The sequence below is a fragment of the Phyllobates terribilis genome, unplaced genomic scaffold, assembly GCF_046119375.1.
Source record: "Phyllobates terribilis strain yellow unplaced genomic scaffold, ASM4611937v1 Scaffold_7__3_contigs__length_470593459, whole genome shotgun sequence".
Lineage (NCBI taxonomy): Eukaryota > Metazoa > Chordata > Amphibia > Anura > Dendrobatidae > Phyllobates > Phyllobates terribilis.
The window spans coordinates 405,246,899-405,272,377 of record NW_027362767.1 but is presented as its reverse complement, the minus strand read 5'-3'; the positions used below and the strand labels follow the sequence as shown (position 1 = coordinate 405,272,377).

The 25,479-nt window shown below is 45.3% G+C and overlaps 1 protein-coding gene across 2 annotated transcripts in view; it reads left to right on the top strand.

The window, feature by feature from the left end:
* LRFN1 (leucine rich repeat and fibronectin type III domain containing 1) overlaps positions 1–25,479 on the top strand; it is a 300,005-nt gene that overhangs the window by 249,034 nt on the left and 25,492 nt on the right. For both annotated transcript variants that reach the window (XM_073641697.1, XM_073641696.1), the window contains exon 3: positions 12,656–14,057. In XM_073641697.1, the coding sequence (XP_073497798.1) occupies positions 12,676–14,057 (1,382 nt within the window). In that variant the 5' untranslated portion in view covers positions 12,656–12,675. The remainder of the gene's footprint in view (positions 1–12,655; positions 14,058–25,479) is intronic.

Sequence of the window (25,479 nt, the reverse complement as noted above, 5' to 3'; positions counted from 1 at the left end):
GTTTAATCATAATCACAGATGCGGATTCTTTACTGTAAGAGCAGTGAGACTATGGAGCTCTCTGCCGCATGATGTTGTAATGAGTGATTCACTACTAACATTTAAGAAGGGCCTGGATGCCTTTCTTGAAAAGTATAATATTACAGGTTATATACAGTTATATGAAAAAGTTTGGGCACCCCTATTAATCTTAAGCTTAATGTTTTATAAAATTGGTGTTTTTGCAACAGCTATTTCAGCTTGATATATGTAATAACTGTTGGACACAGTAATGTTTCTGCCTTGAAATGAGGTTTATTGTACTAACAGAAAATGTGCAATCTGCATTCAAACAAAATTTGACAGGTGCACAAGTATTGGCACCTCACCAGAAAAGTGACATTAATATTTAGTAGATCCTCCTTTTGCAAAAATAACAGCTTCTAGTCGCTTCCTGTAGCTTTTAATGATTTCCTGGATCTTGGATGAAGGTATTTTTGACCATTACTCTTTACAAAACAATTCCAGTTCAGTTAAGTTTGATGGTCGCTGAGCATGGACAGCCCTCTTCAAATGATCCCACAGATGTTCAATGATATTCAGGTCTGATGACTGGGATGGCCATTCCAGAACATTGTAATTGTTCCTCTGCATGAATGCCTGAGTAGATTTGGAGCGGTGTTTTGGATCATTGTCTTGCTGAAAGATCCATCCCCTGTGTAACTTCAACTTTGTCACTGATTCTTGAACATTATTGTCAAGAATCTGCTGATACTGAGTGGAATCCATGCGTCCCTCAACTTTAACAAGATTCCCGATGCCGGCATTGGCCACACAGCCCCAAAGCATGATGGAACATCCACCAAATTTTACTGTGGGTAGCAAGTGTTTTTCTTGGAATGCTGTGTTTTTTTGCCGCCATGCATAACGCCTTTTTGTATGACCAAACAACTCAATCTTTGTTTCATCAGTCCACAGGACCTTCTTCCAAAAAGAAATTGGCTTCTCTAAATGTGCTTCTGCATACCTCAGCCGACTCTGTTTGTGGCGTGCTTGCAGAAATGGCTTCTTTCGCATCACTTTCCCATACAGCTTCTCCTTGTGCAAAGTGCGTTGTATAGTTGACCGATGCACAGTGACACCATCTGCAGCAAGTTGATGCTGCAGCTCTCTGGAGGTGGTCTGAGGATTGTCCTTGACTGATCTCACCATTCTTCTTCTCTGCCTTTCTGATGTTTTTTTTGGCCTGCCACTTCTGGCCTTAACAAGAACTGTCCCTGTGTTCTTCCATTTCCTTATTATGTTCCTCACAGTGGAAACTGACAGGTTAAAACTCTGAGACAGCTTTTTGTATCCTTCCCCTGAACAACTATGTTGAATAATCTTTGTTTTCAGATCATTTGACAGTTGTTTTGAGGAGCCCATGATGCCACTCTTCAGAGGAGATTCAAACAGGAGAACAACTTGCAAGTGGCCACTTTAAGTAGATTTTCTCATGATTGCAAACACCTGGCTATGAAGTTCAAAGCTCAATGAGGTTACAAAACCAAAAAAAGTGCTTAAGTAAGTCAGTAAAAAGTAGGTACGAGTATTTTAAACAAGAAAATGATAAGGGTGCCAATACTTATGCACCTGTCAAATTTTGTTTGCATGCAGATTGCACATTTTCTGTTAGTACAATAACCCTCATTTCAAGGCAGAAACATTACTGTGTCCAACAGTTATTACATATACCAAACTGAAATAGCTGTTGCAAAAACACCTATTTTTATAAAACATTAAGCTTAAGATTAATAGGGGTGCCCAAACTTTTTCATATAACTGTATACTATATTCCTTAATAGGGCGTTGATCCAAGGAACTAGTCTGATTGTCGTATGGAGTCGGGAAGGAATTTTTTTCCCCAATGTGGAGCTTAGTGTTTGCCACATGTTTTTTTTTGCCTTCCTCTGGATCAACATGTTAGGCTACGGGTTGAACTAGATGGACTTAGTCTTCCTTCAACCTTAAAAACTATGTTACTAAAAACTATGTTACTATGTTACATAAAAATATGAATCGTACAGTATTGATCAAACTGTGTATGCCCATCTGCCAGCGACTTTTGAGCATACACATTTTGATCAAACTGTGTTCTAAGAGCCTGTGTGTAGCAATATGTGATCTATGGTGTGCTATGGGGTGTCAATTGAAAACATTATGCACCAATTACTTGCCAACTCTCCTGGAAACTCTGCGGGCTCCCATAAAGGCGTAGACCTCCAAGACTTGGAAGAGTTGGATGCTGCGCAAACTTCCCACAAGACAGCATTATGCCAGGTTTTTTTTTGCATTGAAAAAAAAGATCTCGTCAGATAGTACTATAGGAGAAGAAATATTGAGGTTAAGATATACGGTATATATATTTATTTTTTATAAAAGTTTGTAGTAGGTTTTTACTGAAGTTCCATTGGTTTTATTTTATTGCTTAACAGTCTGTCGTTTGTTAGGAATGACGACCATATGTTTTGTCAAAAGACCCAAAGAAAGAAGTTGTCCTCTCCTGAAATGCACGTTCAATTAAACACCTAATAAGTTTTTTGTATGACCTGGTTATTGGCCCCATTGCTCCAAAATTTTGCTTCCATATATCATCTGCAAATAGGATACTGCCTATTACACTGTGTTCCAAATTATTATGCAAATAATATTTTCTCAGATTTTCTCAAATTATCTATATGAATTGCAGTCATTGTAATTTTCCAGTCAAATAACTATTAGAGTACAATTGAAAGGTTTTTGTACAAACTGCCTATGATAACAGTATATTTTTAAAAAAATCAAAAACTCAAAATGCATGTTCCAAATTATTATGCACAGCAGAGTTTTCAACCTTTTCATTTTAATAAAGAACAAAAAAATGGTCATTTTTGAAATTATAAGCATTAGCAGGTTATTACAAACTGAAATCAAACAGTTTTCAACTCAAAACTTTATTCTAGGTGATGTTACATTTGCACATAGGACCCCTTGTTCAAAAGGAGCTTCTGAACTCTCGTCCATTGAATTTGTCAGGTTTTGGATGGTTTCTGCTTTAATTGTTTTGCATGAGGACAGAATACCCTCCCAGAGCTGTTGCTTAGATGTGAACTGCCTCCCGCCATCATAGATACTCCTTTTGATGATGCTCCAGAGGTTCTCAATGGGGTTGAGGTCAGGGGAGCATGGGGGCCACACCATAAGTTTGTCCCCTTTTATGCCCATAGCAGCCAGAGATGCAGATGTGTTATGTGCAGCATGAGACGGGGCATTATCATGCATGAAATGATCTCGATGGTCCAGATGGATGGAGTGGAGGATGGCTGGTTGATGGACACCACATGCAAACACGGCTACGGCACTAACAAGGAGGAGGTGGAGTAATGTTTTGGGCTGGAATCATGGGGAGATAGATTGTCGGCCCTTTTAGGATCCCTGAAGGGGTAAAGATGAACTCCATAATGTATGTGGAGTTTCTCAAACAGCACTTCCTTCCATGCTTCAAGAAGAAGAACTGTGCATTCCGCAGCAAGATCATTTTTATGCATGATAATGCCCCGTCTCATGCTGCACATAACACATCTGCATCTCTGGCTGCTATGGGCATAAAAGGGGACAAACTTATGGTGTGACCCCCATGCTCCCCTGACCTCAACCCCATTGAGAACCTCTGGAGCATCATCAAAAGGAGTGTCTATGATGGCGGGAGGCAGTTCACATCTAAGCAACAGCTCTGGGAGGGTATTCTGTCCTCATGCAAAACAATTGAAGCAGAAACCATCCAAAACCTGACAAATTCAATGGACGAGAGAGTTCAGAAGCTCCTTTCGAACAAGCGGTCCTATGTGCAAATGTAACATCACCTAGAATAAAGTTTTGAGTTGAAAACTGTTTGATTTCAGTTTGTAATAACTAGTGTTGAGCCACCCCCGTAGTGTTCGAGTTCGGTTCGGTTCGTCGAACACCCGTGTGTTCGCCGAACTGTTCGTCGAACTGTTCGTCGAACACCTTCGAACACCGTTAAAACCAATGGCAGGCAAACAAAAACACATAGAAACACATAGAAAACACCTTCAAAGGTGTCCAAAAGCTGACAAACTGCTCAGAAGACACAACTAACACATGGAAAAGTGACAAGTACATATAGTCATGCGAAAAGAAAAGAGGTGGAGGAGTAAAAGGAGGGGGAGACACAGATATAGGCATGTCATGCCCTTCTAAAATCCAAAAAGTGAGAAGCCGAGACGGCCAGTCCGCTCCTGCCCGTGCCACCTCCGTGTCGCCGGGTTTGTGCCAGAGCCGCGGTGAACCCTGACGGCCAGCCCCCCTCTCCCAATACTGGTGCCTGTCCGCTGGTGGGTCGAGAGAGCCCCCCTGTGGTGGAGGCAGCTCTAAGCTTTTTAATTTAAATTGTCCCTCTAATTTGAATGAATACACTTTAAATCCATTTACAAGGATCTATTGGAGGGCAAGTCTCATGCCAGCAGCCGCGTAATTCCAGCTCCAGTAGCGTCCACTAAAGCTGCTGCAGTTAAAAAGCTTTTATAAGGATCGAGCTCGGCTGTCCACCGCAAGGCATCCTATTGCCAGTCCCAGCCCCTATGCCTTGGGGTGCCTCCTGATGCTCTTCACTAAGTATCCCGTGGTCCCGAAGCATTTCCTTTGAAAAAATTAAGTGTCCAAACTACAGGTGGTGTAGCTTGCTTAACAGCCGGGATAATCCGCTGACTAGCAGACACTGCTACTAGGCACAAAGTATTTCCTGGGCTAGATGCAGTTAAAAATTTGTAAGTAGATACTCTCGTTGGATGCTGAGAAAGCATTCCATAGAGTCTCCTGGCACGCCATATATGATTCTCTTAAAAAGCTTGGGGTAGGGGTCTAGGGGACCCTTTTATAGCCAAAATCACGGCCCTGTATCACAATACGTCACCTAGGCTGAAGATAAATGGAACTGTAGCACCGAGGGCTCGGTTGCTACAGACGTATTGCACCTCACCCAGAGGTGTGATATCTCACTCTCAGATAAGGATGGAGTGTGGATCAGGACCCGACACCTGCATGCATTACACCACATTGCCGTGGGGCAGGGCAACCAATATGCCCCTGAGATGGGCACGACAGTCCCTGTCCCTGGCTGGAGTGGGGGGAGGGAACACTGAGGAAGGGGAACCCTGCAGTGCAGGAGCAGGGAGGAAGCAGTTCCTGGGTGCATTGAGAAGGGAGTATAAAAGGTGGGCACCATCTTAGTTCAGTGCAGAGAAGTCTGAGCAGAAGTGGCAGGGAGCAGGGGCTCTGCATGAGCTCTGCTCCGGAGGCGGGCCTAGTAACAGAGGCCCAGGCCTGCAAGAGGGAGAAGGAAGGAAGAGAAGCGGAGAAGGCTCCAGGAACGAGGAATGAAGGGATCCCAGGGGTGCGGACGGGCGAGTCGCCACCGCACGCCCGAATCCACCTGCGTGGAGGGGTCAGGCCAAAGGGGGAGACCGGTCCCCGAACTAGTGGAGGCAGGAAACGACCCTCAGCTAGAAACCGGAGGCTCTGACATTTTATGTGGCGCAGCCCCTTGCTCCACCCGCTAGGAAGGCACCACATAGGGTCAGGGAAACTGGCGCCAAGTTTACCAAGAGGAGGCCCGAGGCAGCCGGACAGAAGTGTTGGTAAGAAAGGCCAGACAAAGGACACACAAAGGGGGTCCTGTGAAGCGCTCCAAAGTTATCTGGGAGTTGTCTGAGCCCCTCACCTGGTGAGCACAGTACGACGTGGGCAGCCGTTACCTGCAGACGTGGTCTGGATAATAAGAACTGTGAGTAAAGGCCCTGAACTGCATCACTGACTCCGTGTCGTTACTGCTGATGCCCTGCACCATCACCCCCATCCTCCGCATACACTGCCCTGAGGCTATACTCCTCCCGTGGGGAGTTATGCTACGCTCTGCTGCACCCACAACACCAGCCTTAGCGGTCTGCCCTGTAGCGGCGGTTCACTCTGACCGCAATCCACGGGTGGCGTAGTCGGACATTTAAACATCAAAACCACATAAATAGTTCCGCCACTGGTTTGACCGCCCTGAGCCACGGAACCGGATCGCCGCCACGAAGACTACAACCACCAGCATCCACCAAAAAGGGTCCGGCTCCGGGTGTCCCAAGGCCCAGGGGGTGCGTCAGAACATTTTCATCACCTTTCACAATCACCAATGGGACAAGGCAGGGATGTCCTCTGTCCCCTCTCTTATACATCCTAGTGACGGAGCACCTGCTCTCATCAATTCGCCATAACCCCAATATTAGGTGGATTGAGGTGGGAGGCACCGAGTACAAGTGCTCTCTATTTGCTGATGATGTCCTAGTATATATCACTCAATCACATATATCCATCCCTGCTGTTATGGCTGAAATAGATCACTTTGTTACATGGTAAAATTTTAAAATCAATGCAGCGAAGTCTGAGGCCCTCGATGTCTCCCTCCCTAAATCCATATAGGATTCCATCCAGTCCAACTTTCCCTTTGCCTGGCCCTCACAGGGTATCAAATACTTAGGAATTCCTATTCATAGAGACCTCTCCCATCTATGTTATCTTAATTTTGGGCCCTTTATTGAACAATTCCATACAGACCACGGTTGGCAAGTTGGAACTGTGAGATTCACTACGTGCACCACTGGTATTTTGTGGAAAAGCACATGTAAGATTCTGCAACAGTCTCTGCTGATACTCCTGCATGCGTGCATCCCTTTCTATGGCAGGAATAATTTCTGCAAATTTACTTTTGTACCGGGGATCTAACAGTGTGGCAACCCAGTAGTCAGGATTATTTCTAATTCTCACAATTCGAGGGTCATGTTGCAGGTAGTGCAGCAAGAAGGCACTCATGTGTGTTGCGCATCCAGGAGCACCAAGTCCCTGTTGTGTTGGTGGCGAGGTAACAATCATGCTTCCTTCCTCTGTCCTCTCCCCCCAACCTCGCACAACAGAAATGTGATCAAGGTCTCCCTCATCTGATGAGTCTTCCATCAGTTCGTCCTCCACTTCTTCCTGGGCTCCTGCACCTTCCTCACTAGTTTGGCTGCTACCATGCGCCCTGGTAAAATCATCTCCCCCACCCTCACATGCCTGCCGCCCTGGTGCTGCCGACCGTCTGGACCTTGCAGATGTTAGCCCTTCCGCATACAACTCCTCCTCCTCTACTTCCTCCACCTCCTCTTGTGCCACCACCTGACTCCGAATTCTGTTTAACATGTGCTCCAGCATGTAAATCACCGGAATAGTCATGCTGATAATGGCATCGTCAGCACTAAACATCTTCGTCGCCATTTCAAAACTGTGCAGAAGGGTGCATAGGTCCCTGATCTGAGACCACTCCTCCAGCGTGATTTGCCCCACCTCTGAATCTCGTTGGCCCAGGCTATACGTCAGAACGTATTGCACCAGGGCTTGTCGGTGCTGCCACAGTCGCTGCAACATGTGCAGAGTTGAATTCCACCGGGTAGGCACATCGCATTTTAGCCGGTGAAGTGGCAGGCCCAACGACTTCTGTAGAGATGTAAGTCGCTGAGCTGCGGGATGCGAACGGTGGAAGTGAGCACACAGCGACCGTGCCCTCTGCAGAAGGCCATCTAGTCTGGGATAGTGGGCTAAAAATTGCTGGACAACCAGGTTCAACACGTGAGCCATACAAGGCACGTGTGTGACATTGCCCCGGCGAAGGGCCGCACCCAGGTTTGCAGCATTGTCGCACACGGCCTTCCCTGGTTTCAGGTCCAGTGGAGACAACCATTCATGAAATTGGTTCTCCAGAGCTGACCACAACTCCTCAGCTGTGTGACTCACATTTCCCAGACATTTCAATGTAAAAACCGCCTGATGACGTTGAGCCCTACTGCCAGCATAGTAAGGAGGTGTGCAGGATCCCTTCTGCGCAGTTAGAAAGCTTGTGGCATGATCAGACAGGCTTTGGGTGCAGGTGGAAGACCGAGAGGAGGTTGAGGAGGCAGAAGCAGTGGAGGAAAAATGACATAAAGAGGATTGACGCACAACTCGTGGGGACGGCAAGACTTGGACAGCAGCCCCTTGTCCTGCTGTCACCATAGTTACCCAGTGCCCAGTCAGCGACATGTAACGCCCCTGTCCATGCCTACTCGTCCAAGTGTCTGTGGTGAAATGCACCCTGTCACACACAGAGTTTCTCAAAGAAGCGGTGATGTTGTGTGCGACATGCTGGTGGAGCGCAGGCACACCTTTCTTTGAGAAGTAGTGCCGACTGGGCATCTGGTACTGGGGCACTGCGACGGACATAAGGTCTCGAAAATCCTCTGTGTCCACCAGGCGGAAAGGCAGCATTTCTGTAGCCAAGAGCTTGCAGATGGTGAAATTCAACCTCTTAGCTTTCTCATGGCTAGGAGGAAATGGTCTTTTACTTGTCCACATCTGAGGGACCGAGGGCTGGCTATTGTGCTTAGACGGGGTTGATAAGGGTGTCCCCGGCAAACTGCCGGTCTGTGAGGAAGATGCAGGCGGACATGTTAGGTTGCCTTGATCCAAAGGTGGTGCTATCGATGTCGGACAGCGCTCAAGACCAGCTGGTGTTACCACCTCCAAAGAAAATGATGACCTGCCAATCACGCTGGCTGTTGCGGGTAAAGAGGTGGCAGGTCTGCGCCCCAAAACAGGTGTGACTGCTGTCCCCCCAGTCACAGAGGATGAAGAGGCCGCGGATGCACAAGATATGGCAGACGGTGGTTGGCCCGGCCGGCTAGACCGCATTGTAGCACACTGAGCTTCCCACTGCAACTTATGCTTCATGTCCATGTGCCGGTTCATGCATGAAGTACTCAAACTATGTATTTTTTGGCCTCTACTTAGCTTTTGCTGACAAATGTTACAGATAACACGAGTTGGGTCATCTTTATCGATCTGAAAAAATGCCCAGGCTATGCAAGGCTTAGCACCCATGCGACCTGAAGAGCCACCACGACTTGTGGTGAGAGGCAGAGTTGTGTTTGAGGATGCAGTTGTTGACGTGCTTCCAGTACTACGTCTCTGTCCAGGAAGGCGCAACCTGACCTCGTCGTCACTAGCATCTTCCTCCACCTCCTCTGCTGACCTCATCTCTTGGCTGACTGTGGGTTGACAGTAAGTGGGATCTCCGACCTCATCATCATCACCCTGTGCGTTATCACACCCGTCGTCCTCAGAGCCAACCTGTTCCTGCCCTGACAAAAAACTAAAGTTGTCGCTCCAATCAGGTATTTGAGTCTTATCATCGTCTTCCTCATTGTCTCCACCAACAGGAGTTACAGTTTGGGAATGAGGGTCTACATTATGGTCAGAACCTTCTGCGTCTGGTCCTGGATCCGACTCATAAAGATTCTGGGCATCAGTGCAGATCATTTCCTCGTCTGGATTCACAGAAGCGCTGGAGTCGACCTCTGATTCCCAGGCTATAGTATGAGAAAACAGCTCTGCAGACTCAACCATCTGTTCTACCTCATACTCAGACGGGCAGCTGGAGATTTGGGAGCTGTGAGGAAGCAAGTGCGATTTGGGTGACACCTTTGAGGACTGGAGTATTTGTGATGTTGAAGTTGATGTGGAGGAGAGCCCACTTAAAGGAGCACTTGATATCCGTTGAAGCACCTGCTGTTTTTGTGCCTCATCTGGAATTTGTAGCGATTGGCGTGGCCGTAAGAAAGGGATCTTATCACATTGTCCGCTAAAAGAAGTAGACATTTTAGTTTGGCTGGAAGATGGTCTTTCTTCTGCACCTACCCCACGGACACAACCTTTTTTCCCCTTCCCAACACGCCTATTCCCCTTTCCACCAGCAGCAGGCCTTTTTCCACTCATTTTGGTGGTTAACTAATTCACAACTCTGGAGTTGTTTGCACAAAAAAACAATGGATGGTAACCGAGCAGAGCTGAGTGGCCAAACTGTGGTATTAGGCCAAAACTATTGGCTGGGTTAGATGCAGAAAAAAATTATTTTGAATTTGCAACCTGATGGAGGTCAGTATAGATGGACTAATAGACCAAGTCCCACACACCGCTAGAAGCCCAAATATTTTTTCAGAGCTAGATGCAGAAAATTTTTTTATTCAATTTGCAACCTGATGGAGGTCAGTATAGATGGACTAATAGACCAAGTCCCACACACTGCTAGAAGCCCAAATATTTTTTCAGAGCTAGATGCAGAAAAAAATTATTTTTAATTTGCAACCTGATGGAGGTCAGTATAGATGGACTAATAGAACAAGTCCCACACGCTGCTAGAAGCCCAAATATTTTTTCAGAGATAAATGAAGAAAAAAATTATTTTTAATTTGCAACCTGATGGAGGTCAGTATAGATGGACTAATAGACCAAGTCCCACACACTGCTAGAAGCCCAAATATTTTTTCAGAGCTAGATGCAGAAAAAAATTATTTTTAATTTGCAACCTGATGGAGGTCAGTATAGATGGACTAATAGACCAAGTCCCACACACCGCTAGAAGCCCAAATATGTTTTCAGAGCTACATGCAGAAAAAAATTATATTCAGTTTGCAACCTGATGGAGGTCAGTATAGATGGACTAATAGAATGATGCTATGCCCAAAAGATTTTACTTCACTAGGTGCAGTAAAAAAATTGGTATTCTATACACAGGTGGTATATCTTGCAACACAGATAGGCTACTCCACTGAAACACACTCTGCAATAGGCCAAAAAGGATTAGCTTTGCTAGATTCAGCCAAATGCTGTGAAAAAAACTTGCACAGCACTGGCACAGACCTGCCTGGCAAAAACTGATAGGAACTGATGTAACCTAGTCCTGAAAAGGACTCCAATTACAATTAGTCTTTACTCCCACAATCTATCTATTTAAGAGCACAGACCTGCCTGATAAAAGTCGTAGGAAATGCTGTAACCTAGTCCTTAAAAGGACTGCAATCACAACTATTCCCTACTCCCAAGCTATCTGTATATTTGTGCGAAAATTGGCTTGAAATTAACAAGGTATAGCGCACACAGCAACAGCGGTGCCGTCTAACACGCAGCTGCAGCAGTGAGAAAATGGTGGCGACGGGGAAAATGGCTTGGTCTTATAGGGCAAGGACATGTGACATACACTGCCAATCACACATGCCCTTGCTTGTGTGAAAAAAAACACTTCGCTCCGTGTGTGCGCTGCTGATAGGCTGACAGATTGCACCTCCCCACTGCAAATGCGGGAAAGAGAAAAAAAAATGGAGATCTTCATTGTTCCTGCAGAGATCCATCCCCTGCCCCTCCCCCCGCCCCGCTGTACACTCAAACTGCGTATTAACATTAATTTTCATCATTACTGAGAAAAAATCCAGTTATGATTTTGGTGCACGAACAGTTATCGAACATAACCTCGAACAGCCGAATTTTTCTCAAATTGTTCGTGTTCGCCGACCGGCTCGAACACCGCCCAAAACAGCTCGAATTTGAGATTGGCGAACAGTTCGAGTAGAACAACGCTCATCTCTAGTAATAACCTGCTAATGCTTATAATTTCAAAAATGACCATTTTTTTGTTCTTTATTAAAATTAAAAGGTTGAAAACTCTGCTGTGCATAATAATTTGGAACATGCATTTTGAGTGCAGTTTGAGTGTTTTATTTTTTAAAAAATATACTGTTATCATAGGCAGTTTGTACAAAAACCTTTCAATTGTACTCTAATAGTTATTTGACTGGAAAATTACAATGACCGCAATTCATATAGGTAATTTGGGAAAATCTGAGAAAATATTATTTGCATAATAACTTGGAGCACAGTGTATATAGCATATTCAAACCCAGCTCTCTCGGAAAATAGTTTTGAAAAATTAGCAAGAAAATGAATGCGTAGGAAATGCATTGAGGAGCCTAAATGAATATACATTCACAGCCAAAACAATTCTGAAAATGATGGAAATTATAGCAACTTAATAAAAAATTGAGTACTCCAAATAATATAGTTAATGCAAAAAAAGCACTTTTCTTTTTTCAGCCATCCTACAACAAACGGCACGCAAATTTTCATGACCTTGGCACATTCAATACCAAGAATTCTTGACAATACTGTTTTCATATATGTGTAATATTGTGTTCACAAATTCTACACGCAGCCTTAATTGCTCAATAAATATACCAGAAGCCATTATCTCTCGCTAATTTCATTATAATACATGAATTTCATTTTACATTTGTGGAGGTTTCATTACTATACAATACAGGAAGGGATCTCAGGTGAACCAGAATAGTCTGTAATATCCAGGGACTTTTATGAAAAACTGTGGAAGAGTTCATACAACCCATAGCAACTAGTCAGATATCACCCTAGGCGGCACTAGAGAAATGACAGAATCTAATTATTTTCTTTAAGGAACATCAACTTTTTTCCCGGGAATGTGCTCTCATAAATAACCCCCCCACCTGACTGTAATAATTTACCTCCGAAGCTTAGATTGAAAGATTCGAAGGTTGTATGGTACATTTCTTGGAATTTTTTTTTTTTTTACCGAAGGTATTAAAAAGTTGAAAATTAAAGCCTCAGGCTCCTAATTGCTAAAGACAAAAATTAATTGTTTATGCAAATATGTTAATAGTGAATGTGCGTAATTATAAAAATGTACTCAACGTTCTTCTCTCTCTTTTTCTCTCCCCCAAAGACTCTTTTGGCCAAGGGGCCATGGAGAAGTTGCTATGCCTGCTGCTGATGGGAGCTCTGGGGTACTTCGGGAGAGCACAGCATTGCCCCGGTCGCTGCATCTGCCAGGTCAACTCTCCAACTCTCACCATGCTGTGTGCCAAGACAGGACTTCTCTTCGTTCCACCAGCTATTGATCGCAGGACAGTAGAGTTACGACTGACGGATAATTTTATCACCATTATTCGACGCAAGGACTTTAGCAACATGACCAATTTGGTGCACTTGACACTGTCACGGAACACCATCAGCCAAATTGTACCCCTGGCGTTCTCTGACCTACGTTCTCTAAGAGCCTTGCATATGAACAGCAACAGACTCTCAGCCCTAAGAAATGAGCATTTTCGTGGTTTGGGCAACTTGCGGCATCTAATTTTAGGTAACAACCAAATAAATTCTGTCCAGGCTGGGGCATTCAATGAGTTTCTCTCAACTGTGGAGGATCTTGACTTGTCCTATAACAATCTCGAAGAATTGCCCTGGGAAGACATTGGCCAAATGGTGAATCTGAACTCATTAACTCTAGACCATAATTTAATTGACTACATTGCAGAAGGAACATTCACCATGTTGCATAAACTGGTGAGGCTTGACATGACCTCGAATCGCTTGCACAAACTGCCTCCAGACAACCTTTTTCTCAAGTCTCAAGTTTTGGCCAGTTCGAGAGGAAGTAGTTCGTCATCTCTGGCCATAAGCTTTGGTGGGAATCCTCTACATTGTAACTGTGAACTTTTATGGCTCAGGCGACTGACAAGGGAAGATGACCTTGAGACATGTGCCTCCCCAGAACAGTTAACGGACAAGTATTTCTGGTCAATCCAAGAGGAGGAATTTATCTGTGAGCCTCCACTCATTACCAAACACTATGCCAGCAAAACAACCGTCATGGAAGGACAAAGCGTCAGCCTTAAGTGCAAATCTGTAGGAGATCCTGAACCGTCAGTCCACTGGATCGGTCCAGATGGAAAACTTATACATAATACAACAAGGATTCTAGTTCATGACAACGGAACTCTAGATATAACCATTACAACATTGAAAGATAGTGGTTCCTTCACTTGTATAGCGTCTAATGCCGCTGGTGAGATCACTGCCCCAGTGGAGTTGGCAATAGTACCCCTTCCATTGCTGGTGAACAACACGGCTCATATTAAAGAACCTGATCCTGGGTCTTCTGATATCACAACTTCAACCAAGTCTGGATTTAATGATACCAAGAATTTACAAGACCGAAGAATTGTGGTGGACAAGTTGAAATCCACCTCGGTGGTCATTCAGTGGCCATCAGAGCGCCATATTCCTGGGATCCGCATGTACCAGATTCAGTATAACAGCTCTTTAGATGACTCCTTAGTATACAGGTGAGAGGCATGGATGATAATCGTCATAGTACATTGGTCATTAGAGTAGGATTGCATATAATGACTTTGAATGAGACGGAAATGCTCCAACGTCTGAGACTCTGTTTTGGTCTACACTACTATTTGCTTATCTGTAGCTCTAGTTCCTGCAAAACTACAAGTGCTAGTATGTCTTGACAGCTTGCAACCAATTCTATTGATGTGCCGATACTGTGCATTCTGGTCAGAATTGTGCTCTTTAATGGGGTTTTCACAATATTTATAGCCTATTCTTAAGATAAGCCATTGATATTAGATCAGTTGTGGTCCAACTCTAAGCATACGCTGCTGATCAGCTGTTTGAGTGGGCCAAAGTGCTCATGCAAGCTTTGCAAGCGCTTTAATATCTACATTGCTCCTTCCACTTGGGACAACACTGCAATTCCTGACACAGTTGCACAACTTCATGGCATCTTCAAACAGAAGATTGGTGAAGGTGCAGAGAGATGAACCCCCCACCGATTTCAGATTGATAGTCTGTACTGTACCCCATCAATGTTGTGATCTCGGAAAACCCCTTTAAAGGGAAACTATTGAGCTAGACAAGTGGGGGCAACAACACACAATTATAGATGGAGGCATAACTAGCTGATCGGGCGGAATGGTCTTGAAAAAGCGGTAGCACTTGTAGGAGTTACATGCTCATGCTGTAGTGTTCTGCAGGGGTGTGGTTGTAGCGGTCACACCCCCGCCTTAAAAAGCTCTCCGCCTTGTGAAAAGATTCTAGTATTATAAATGACACATGGTAGATGGGGGCTTGTTACAGATTCTGCATTATGTTCAAGAAGCTTCACGTTATGCCTCTAGTGTTGTATATCTAGAGGAGAGTATCAGCAGAATACATGATACTAGGTGCAATCTTTTTAAGAAACGCCAACATGATGGCGATTTACAAATAACACATTTTAGACATCCAGATTACAGTAGCGCATTTCAGGATTTTTTTGTATGCATTTTATGAGATTTAAATAATAGAACTGCATTGTAGGGGCTTCCCGTATATATATTGCTCCTGCATAATTTATCACATGCCCTGTAAAGAGACTTGGGTATGTCCACACGGAATAAAAATGCTGTTGATTTTCCATGCAGAATTATAATCTTCAGTGGATTTAAAGTACCAAATGAAAAAAAAAATCTCATTCACATGCTGCAAAATTTTCTACATTGAAACTAACCTGCACTGCGGATAACTAAAGTCAATATCTGTTGCGGATTTTCACAGCAGGCATTACCTCTTTCATTACAAAGCGGCTAAATGGTGGTGAAATCAGCTGCAAGCATCAGCAAAATCTACATTTAGTCATTGGAAGGATTTGTGGATTTTTCTGTTTTGTGTTGGATATACCATCAAAGAGCAAAAAATACAAAGCTGAGCCTCTCAGCAACCCGAATTTTGCAAAATGACAAATATTGCAATCTGGCACTCACTTCCAGTTACATAGAGCAATATGCCTTAAAGTCTGAAACGCGTTCTTGTAATTGGGAGGGTTGGTCCTGGAAGCCACGTTTTTCCTGTCCCTGTATATTCACCATCCTTTCTGTTATTGCTCTAGGAGCCATAACCATGGAAAAACTGGTAAGATAAGATCGGACTTTTGCCCAGCATCACCATAATGAGATTCCCTCCAGTGTAAAGAAAGAGAATGTCACACACTGCAAACAGTTTATAATGGGACAATTCAGGCTCGCTGAGCAGTACTGAGCGGCATTATTTGCCGTAGATAAACATTGCGAGGAATAAAATCTGCTTAACGTGTAGATACGAGGCTAAGCTAAGTGTGTCGTGTTTAACCATAGATATTGCATCCAAAGAGAAAATCTCATTTATGATACGATAACTATTTACAGAGAAAATATTTCTGTTTGTCTCTTCTTCTTCACATTACTCATGGGACATTGACGAGGATCCATTTGCAGAACGTGCGTCGGGCCACCCCACCCCACTCCCGTGCATTCCCTGTGCATCACTGTTAGTGTTTCTGACTCTCATGTGACAAATCCTGAGTTTACTTCCCACCAGAGATGAATGACAAGAAGGAGTTAAGAATTACTCAATATACCAAGGCATTCACTTAGCACAGTAATATGCTAGAAGTGTCCCATATAAGAAACTACTCTTGAAGTGCAGAAGAGAGAACAGCAATGCCTGTTCACATTGCACACAACAGTTCCTGGCTGAGGCCCCTTTTTTCCATGGACTCTTCTGCAGCTGCACAGATGGTAGGTACATCTGTCTCTAGACAAGTCATTCTGGAAAAAGATCCTCAATACCATAATTTTAGATTTGGGCTCCATTTGGCAATCCGAGGAGCCCATCGCTTATAGAAAATAGGCATATTCACTAGTCATCATTACACAGAAAGGATAAATGATTGGTACAGTCACTTAGATTATATATTAATAATCCCAAGTGGAAAGTAATTAGCTCCCAAATTGTGTTGTCCTCTGCTGGACCCTTTATGTCAGAGCATAGACAAACCATATAGTCGTCTTATACTAGTGAACCTCACTGATCCTAGATGGTAGCAGGACACTGTACTATCATACAAAGTGCAAACACCCATCTCCGCTCCTGCACAACACACATTGATTGGGTGGATATCAGCTCCAGACTTAACTCTTACCCAAAGTATGCTCAAAAAATGTCCGAACCCTAATGAGACCATAGTATTTCCATGTTCCATGGGTGGTCTGTGTGCTGTGCCATTGTGGCCCACAATTCCCAAACAGTACCCCCCTGTGTCACAACACATCATACAGTACCCACTCTTCCCCTTGACAATCATAGACCTAGTAAAGTGAAACAGTTCAGTTGCAGATACAGTTAGACTGACACAAAACATCTTAGATTCTGTCACTTTAAAAGAAAACATGCTTGTTGGTTGCAGTGCTCAGATAAGAAATAGCTCTTTAATAGTAACATAGTAACATAATAACGGAGGTTGAATAAAGACCTAGGTCCATCAGGTTCGGCCTTCCTCCCCCAATTGTAATTGTTGGTTGCAGTGCTCAGATGAGGGATAGCTCTTTAATACTTGTTGGTTGTAGTGCTCAGATGAGGGATAAATCTTTAATATATGTTGGTTGCAGTGCTCAGATGAGGGATAGCTCTTTAATACGTGTGGGTTGCAATGCTCAGATGAGGGATACCTCTTTAATACTTGATGGCTGCAGTGCCCAGATGAGGGATAGCTCTTTAAAACGTGTTGATTGCAGTGCTCAGATGAGGATAGCTCTTTAGCACGTGTTGGTTGCAGTGCTCAGATGAGGGATATTTCTTTAATACGTGTTGGTTGCAGTGCTTAGATGAGGGATACCTCTTTAATGCTTGTTGGTTGCAGTGCTTAGATGAAGGATATTTCTTTAATACGTGTTGGTTGCAGTGCTCAGATGAGGGATGGCTCTTTAATGCTAGTTGGTTGCAATGCTCAGATGAGGGATACCTCTTTAATGCTTGTTGGTTGCAGGGCTTAGATGAGGGATAGCTCTTTAATGTTTGTTGGTTGCAGTGCTCAGATGAGGGATAGCTCTTTAATATGTGTTGGTTGCAATGCTGAGATGAGGGATAGCTCTTTAATGCTTGTTGGTTGCAGTGCTTAGATGAGGGATAGCTCTTTAATGCTTGTTGGTTGCAGTGCTTAGATGAGGGATAGCTCTTTAATGCTTGTTGGTTGCAGTTCTTAGATGAGGGATAGCTCTTTAATACGTGTTGGTTGCAATGCTCAGAATAGTGAAAGCTCTTTAATACGTGGTGGTTGCAATGCTGAGATGAGGGATAGCTCTTTAATACGTGTTGGTTGCAGTGCTCAGAATAGGGATAGCTCTTTAATGCTTGTTGGTTGCAGTGCTTAGCTGAGGGATAGCTCTTCAATGCTTGTTGGTTGCAGTGCTCAGAATAGGGATAGCTCTTTAATGCTTGTTGGTTGCAGTGCTTAGCTGAGGGATAGCTCTTCAATGCTTGTTGGTTGCAGTGCTTAGATGAGGGATATCTCTTTAATGTTTGTTGGTTGCAGTTCTTAGATGAGGGATAGCTCTTTAATGCGGGTTGGTTGCAATGCTCAGAATAGGGATAGCTCTTTAATACGTGGTGGTTGCAGTGCTCAGATGAGGGATATTTCTTTAATACGTGTTGGTTGCAGTGCTCAGATGAGGGATAGCTCTTTAATGCTTGTTGGTTGCAGTGCTTAGATGAGGGATAGCTCTTTAATACGTGTGGGTTGCAATGCTCAGATGAGGGATACCTCTTTAATACTTGATGGTTGCAGTGCCCAGATGAGGGATAGCTCTTTAAAACGTGTTGATTGCAGTGCTCAGATGAGGATAGCTCTTTAGCACGTGTTGGTTGCAGTGCTCAGATGAGGGATATTTCTTTAATACGTGTTGGTTGCAGTGCTCAGATGAGGGATACCTCTTTAATGCTTGTTGGTTGCAGTGCTTAGATGAAGGATATTTCTTTAATACGTGTTGGTTGCAGTGCTCAGATGAGGGATAGCTCTTTAATGCTAGTTGGTTGCAATGCTCAGATGAGGGATACCTCTTTAATGCTTGTTGGTTGCAGGGCTTAGATGAGGGATAGCTCTTTAATGTTTGTTGGTTGCAGTGCTCAGATGAGGGATAGCTCTTTAATATGTGTTGGTTGCAATGCTGAGATGAGGGATAGCTCTTTAATGCTTGTTGGTTGCAGTGCTTAGATGAGGGATAGCTCTTTAATGCTTGTTGGTTGCAGTGCTTAGATGAGGGATAGCTCTTTAATGCTTGTTGGTTGCAGTTCTTAGATGAGGGATAGCTCTTTAATACGTGTTGGTTGCAATGCTCAGAATAGTGAAAGCTCTTTAATACGTGGTGGTTGCAATGCTGAGATGAGGGATAGCTCTTTAATACGTGTTGGTTGCAGTGCTCAGAATAGGGATAGCTCTTTAATGCTTGTTGGTTGCAGTGCTTAGCTGAGGGATAGCTCTTCAATGCTTGTTGGTTGCAGTGCTTAGATGAGGGATAGCTCTTTAATGCTTGTTGGTTGCAGTTCTTAGATGAGGGATAGCTCTTTAATGCGGGTTGGTTGCAATGCTCAGAATAGGGATAGCTCTTTAATACGTGGTGGTTGCAGTGCTCAGATGAGGGATATTTCTTTAATACGTGTTGGTTGCAGTGCTCAGATGAGGGATAGCTCTTTAATGCTTGTTGGTTGCAGTGCTTAGATGAGGGATAGCTCTTTAATACTTGTTGGTTGCAGTGCTCAGATGAGGGATAACTCTTTAATACTTGTTGGTTGCAGTGCTCAGATAAGAGATATCTCTTTAATACGTGTTGGTTGCAGTACTCATATGAGGTATACCTCTTTAATACTTGTTGGTTGCAGTGCTCAGATGAGGGATATCTCTTTAATACGTATGGGTTGCAGTGTTCAGATGAGGGATAGCTCTTTAATAAATGTTGGTTGCAGTGCTCAGATGAGGGATAGCTCTTTAATACGTGGTGGTTGCAGTGCTCAGATGAGGGATATTTCTTTAATACGTGTTGGTTGCAGTGCTCAGATGAGCGATACCTCTTTAATGCTTGTTGGTTGCAGTGCTTAGATGAGGGATAGCTCTTTAATACTTGTTGGTTGCAGTGCTCAGATGAGGGATAACTCTTTAATACTTGTTGGTTGCAGTGCTCAGATAAGAGATATCTCTTTAATACGTGTTGGTTGCAGTACTCATATGAGGTATACCTCTTTAATACTTGTTGGTTGCAGTGCTCAGATGAGGGATAACTCTTTAATACGTGTTGGTTGCAGTACTCATATGAGGTATACCTCTTTAATACTTGTTGGTTGCAGTGCTCAGATGAGGGATATCTCTTTAATACGTATGGGTTGCAGTGTTCAGATGAGGGATAGCTCTTTAATAAATGTTGGTTGCAGTGCTCAGATGAGGGATAACTCTTTAATACTTGTTGGTTGCAGTGCTCAGATAAGAGATATCTCTTTAATACGTGTTGGTTGCAGTACTCATATGAGGTATACCTCTTTAATACTTGTTGGTTGCAGTGCTCAGATGAGGGATAACTCTTTAATACGTGTTGGTTGCAGTACTCATATGAGGTATACCTCTTTAATACTTGTTGGTTGCAGTGCTCAGATGAGGGATATCTCTTTAATACGTATGGGTTGCAGTGTTCAGATGAGGGATAGCTCTTTAATAAATGTTGGTTGCAGTGCTCAGATGAGGGATAGCTCTTTAATACTTGTTGGTTACAGTGCTCAGATGAGTGATAGCTCTTTAATACGTGTGGTTGCAGTGCTCAGATGCTGAATAGCTTGTTAATACTTGTTGGTTGCAGTGCTCAGATGCGGGATAGCTTGTTAATACTTGTTGGTTGCAGTGCTCAGATAAGGGATAGCTCTTTAATACGTGTGGTTGCAGTGCTTAGATTCGGGATAGCTCGTTAATAGTTGTTGGTTGCAGTGCTCAGATGAGGGATAGCTCTTTAATACTTGTTGGTTGCAGTGCTCAGATGAGGGATAGCTCTTTAATACTTGTTGGTTACAGTGCTCAGATGAGGGGTAGCTCTTTAATACATGTTGGTTGCAGTGCTCAGATGAGTGATAGCTCTTTAATATGTGTGGTTGCAGTGCTCAGATGCGGAATAGCTTGTTATTACTTGTTGGTTGCAGTGCTCAGATGAGGGATAGCTCTTTAATACGTGTTGGTTGCAGTGCTCAGATGAGTGATAGCTCTTTAATACGTGTGGTTGCAGTGCTCAGATGCAGAATAGCTTGTTAATACTTGTTGGTTGCAGTGCTCAGATGCGGGACAGCTCATTAATACTTGTTGGTTGCAGAGCTGAGATGAGCGATAACTTTTTAACATTACAGAATAAAAAAAAGATAAAACACAGATCAATTAGAATAGTCTTTTTACTCAGGTCTCCTCTTCACAAAGACCCAGCTCTCATGAGCTCTGTCCACACACCTGTTATCTCCAAAATAACGTAAATAAGGCAGTCTCACATTGAATCATTCAGGCCTCACTTCAAGCCCAGTGTACACTTGCACACTCTAGACCTGTGTTTCCCAAACCCCATCCTCACGGCCCCCCACAGGTCATGTTTTCAGGATCTCCTTAGTATTGCACAGGTGAGAGAATTCCTGATGCCTTGATGATACTTCAATCACCTGTGTAATACTAAGGAGATCCTGAAAACATGACATGTGGGGGCCATGAGGATTGGGTTTGGGAAACACTGCTCTAGACCGAAGGACAGCCTTCTCCCATTGGCTCTAACTTTCAATGGTCCACCTAATTCAGCCCCTCATTGTCAATTTCATACAGTCCATTCTAGTTCAAGACTCTACCACTAAACCAGTCTGCAGAGCAAAGAGTTCTCACTGTATTCATCTACCAGCCCACAGGGATATTCCTAAACCCTCCTAAGAGGGCCCAACTATAGTTGTCCTTGGGTTTGAGGTCATCCTCCTAACCTTCCACTGAGCTAACCTCTGTTGGCAAATGGTAAACTTAAGTCAACCTAGCTACAGTGGAAACCCACACAATACACCTGTAGGTCTACCTCTAATACATCTAGACTTTATCAGCTGATACAGCTTTTTGATATCTCACCGTCCACTCTATGTCCACATGTTCCGCTTGGTAAAACCCCTATACTTCTTCCCTCTCTAAGTTTTACACAGGCCACAGTTACTACTCCCAACCTCTGACTCACCACCGCCATAGGTTTCAGTCTCATCACCACACCACAGAGGGACAAGCTTGCTCCATGCTGATGACCAGATCTCAGATTAACAACTTGCAAAGACCTTCAGCATCCATGTTTAGCTCCTCATGCAGTAAGTTAGCACTTTCCAGAATGGCACCCAACTCATTCTTGTATGGGGCATTATAAGGGAGGGGGGTGTGTGACATCCTGCATGAGGCATTATAAGGGAGGGGGGTGTGTGACATCCTGCATGGGGCATTATAAGGGAGGGGGGGGGGTGACATCCTGCATGGGGCATTATAAGGGAGGGGGGTGTGTGACATCCTGCATGGGGCATTATAAGGGAGGGGGGTGTGTGACATCCTGCATGGGGCATTATAAGGGAGCGGGGGGGTGACATCCTGCATGGGGCATTATAAGGGAGGGGGGTGACATCTTGCATGGGGCAATATAAGGGAGGGGGGTGTGACATCCTGCATGGGGCATTATAAGGGAGGGGGGGTGACATCCTGCATGGGGCATTATAAGGGAGGTGACATCCTGCATTGGTCATTATAAGGGAGGGGTGAAATCCTGCATGGGGCATTATATGGGGGAAACAGCCTGCATGGGGAATTATGTGGGGGGGAACAGCTTGTGTGGGGGCATTATGTGGGGGGAACAGCCTGCATGGGGCATTATGTGGGGGGAACAGACTGCATGGAGCATTATGTGGGGGCACAACCTGCATGGAGTGTTATGTGGGGGCCAGTATTCTGTATGGAGCGTTATATGGGGACCAGTATCCTGTATGGAGTGTTATATGGGGGCCAGTATCCTTTATGGAGCGTTTTATGGGGGCCAGTATTCTGTATGGAGCGTTATATGGGGGCCAGTATCCTGTATGGAGCGTTTTATGGGGGCCAGTATACTGTGTGGAGCGATTTGTCAGTTTCTGAACTATTGTAGAATTTACAATAGATATCACTCATGTAATGTAAGAAGTGAAATCCTTGGCCTTGTACTATATATATATATATATATATATTATATTTATCTGCGGTATCTGTGCATCATGAATCATGGTATGTTGTAAAGGGGCCCACTAAGACTCTTTCGCCCAGGGCCCACAAAAACCTGGAGCCGGCCCTGGGTACCCAGTACGGTCTCGTTCATACCCTTACCCCAGGTTCGGTGACAATGTCATGTTGATGAACCGCAGTCCTACCCGGTAGCTCTGAGAACACTGGTATTCTTCTGCACCAGTGAGCGACGTCTCCCGTCGCTGCTGTTTAGGGAGAGCATCACTTATCCTGACCTCTCCCCCGGACGCACCCCTGGCTGAGGGTACACGAACTACCACCCGATCACCCTTGTTAAAAGACCTGACCGTGACTCTTTTATTATATGTGTGCCTCTGGGCTGCCTGGGCATCTAACAGATGTTCTTTCATGATGGGCATGACCGCCGTGATCCGGTCCTGCATACTAGCCACGTGTTCAATTATACTCCTATGTGGAGTCGGCTCTTATTCCCACCTCTCTTTGGCTATGTCCAACAGACCCCTAGAGTGTATACCGTACAATAACTCAAAGGGAGAGAACCCTGTGGAAGCCTGGGGTACCTCACGGACGGCAAACATCAAATAGGGTAGCAACATGTCCCAATCCCTTCCGTCCTTAGAGACCACCTTTTTTAACATGGACTTGAGGGTTTTATTGAACCATTGTACTAGCCCGTCGGTTTGAGGGTGGTACGCCAAGGTGCGCAATTGTTTTATTTTTAGCAGTTTGCACAGTTCTCTCGTCACCTTGGACATAAAAAGGGTCCCTTGATCCGTCAGGGTCTCCCTAGGTAGTCCAAGGCGACAGAACATGGCAAACAGCTCTCGTGGAACCAGTTTCGCCGAGAAGTGGCGTAGCGGAATAATCTCCGGGTACCGGGTGGCACAGTCGACGACCACAAGTATATGTTGGTGGCCACGAACGGATTTTACAATGGGCCCTCCCAAGTCTATTGCAGTCCATTCAAAAGGTACCTCTATCACTGGTGGAGGTACCAACGGGCTGCGGAAGCTTGCGGCGGGTGTGATCAGCTGACACTCGGGGCAGGATTCGCAGTACTTTTGAACCTCCGCGTAAATTCCCGGCCAAAAGAACCGCTGCAAGATACGCTCTTGCGTCTTTTTAACCCCTAAGTGTCCACCCAGCAGGTGTGTGTGTGCCATCTGCAGAAGCGCCCGACGGTACGACTGAGGTACCACTAACTGTTCCACGACCTCGTCCCTGATTTTTTCTACCCTATAGAGCAACTCACCGTTGACCACCTTGCGTGGAAAAACAGTATCTGCACCGGGCTGTTGAGCTACACAATTTACCTCTAACGCCCTTTTCCGTGCCCGAGTCAGGGTGGGATCCTGTAGCTGAGCTGTCCCATACGTGCCCCGGGACACTTCCAGCTCGGGGATCAATGGGGTCTACTCAACCTCTCCTGCCAGCACCTCTAGGGGAAACCTATCGGGGTTACACTCTGTCCCTAGGTTGGATACCCCTACGGCAGGTACCCCTGACTCGGGTTCTTCGGGTACCGAGCCCGTAATAAATTTTTCCGTGGAACAGTGGTTTGTGTTTTTCCACAGAATCCAGAACAGGGGCAAGTCTCTTCCCAACACAGTCCCATAGGGAAGAGTTTTTACCACCCCCACCACATGTTTCGTGTCCCCATATGGCGTGGACAACACTACCTCCGCGGTTGGGTATTCTCGGAGGTCCCCATGGTTACACACAACCCCGACGGTCCGTCCACTGGGGTTGTCTCCTGCCACCAGCGACTCATGTACCAAAGTCACTAGGCTCCCCGAGTCTAAGAGGGCCCCCGTTGGGTACCCATTAACCAGTACCTGGCACAGTTGGGGTTCACTGTCCAGGGGGTCGGCACTCGCAAAGCAGACGGTCTGGGTGTACAGTGAGACCCGGCGGTTATACCCGCAGTCCATGGGCTCTGTAGTCAGGGGGCAGTTAACAACCACGTGTCCCGGCCCCTGACACCGCCAGCACCTAATGGCGGAGGTACTGTTAGATCTTGTGACCTTTTGAGAGGGAACCGGTCTCCTGCCACTCTCACTCTGGGGTTCCCCTTCAGCATGGATACTGTGCTGACTGTCTTCAGCAGAGGGACGTGACCCCTTTCCCGGTTCCTGGTCTGGCCGGGTCCGGCGTGACAGCCGCGAGGGGGCAGTGTCCCGTATAAAGTCTTGAGTGGCCGAATACCGCTCGATCAGGCTGACCACCTGGTCAAGGGTGCCGGGGTCCCCTTGCCCCACCCAACGATGGATAGCGGTCGGCAGAGTCCTCACCAGCCGGTCGACCACCACCCTCTCCACCATCAGGGCTGGAGTCAAAGACTCAGGCTGGAGCCACCTCCTTACCAGCCGCAGAAGGTCATAAGCCTGAGACTGGGCGGGTCAGGTCTCCACAAAGGCCCATGAAAATACGCACTGAGCCCTCACATATGTATTGACCCCCAGTCGGGAAAGGATCTCACCTTTGAGCCTCTGGTAGTCCTGGGTGTCCTCCCGACTGAGGTCGAAGTAGGCCTTCTGGGCATCGCCGACCAAAAACGGAGCCACCACTTCTGCCCACTGGCCGGCATGCCGTGCATTCATAGATGGACAGGAAGGCTTCCACGTCGTCCTCCAGTCCCA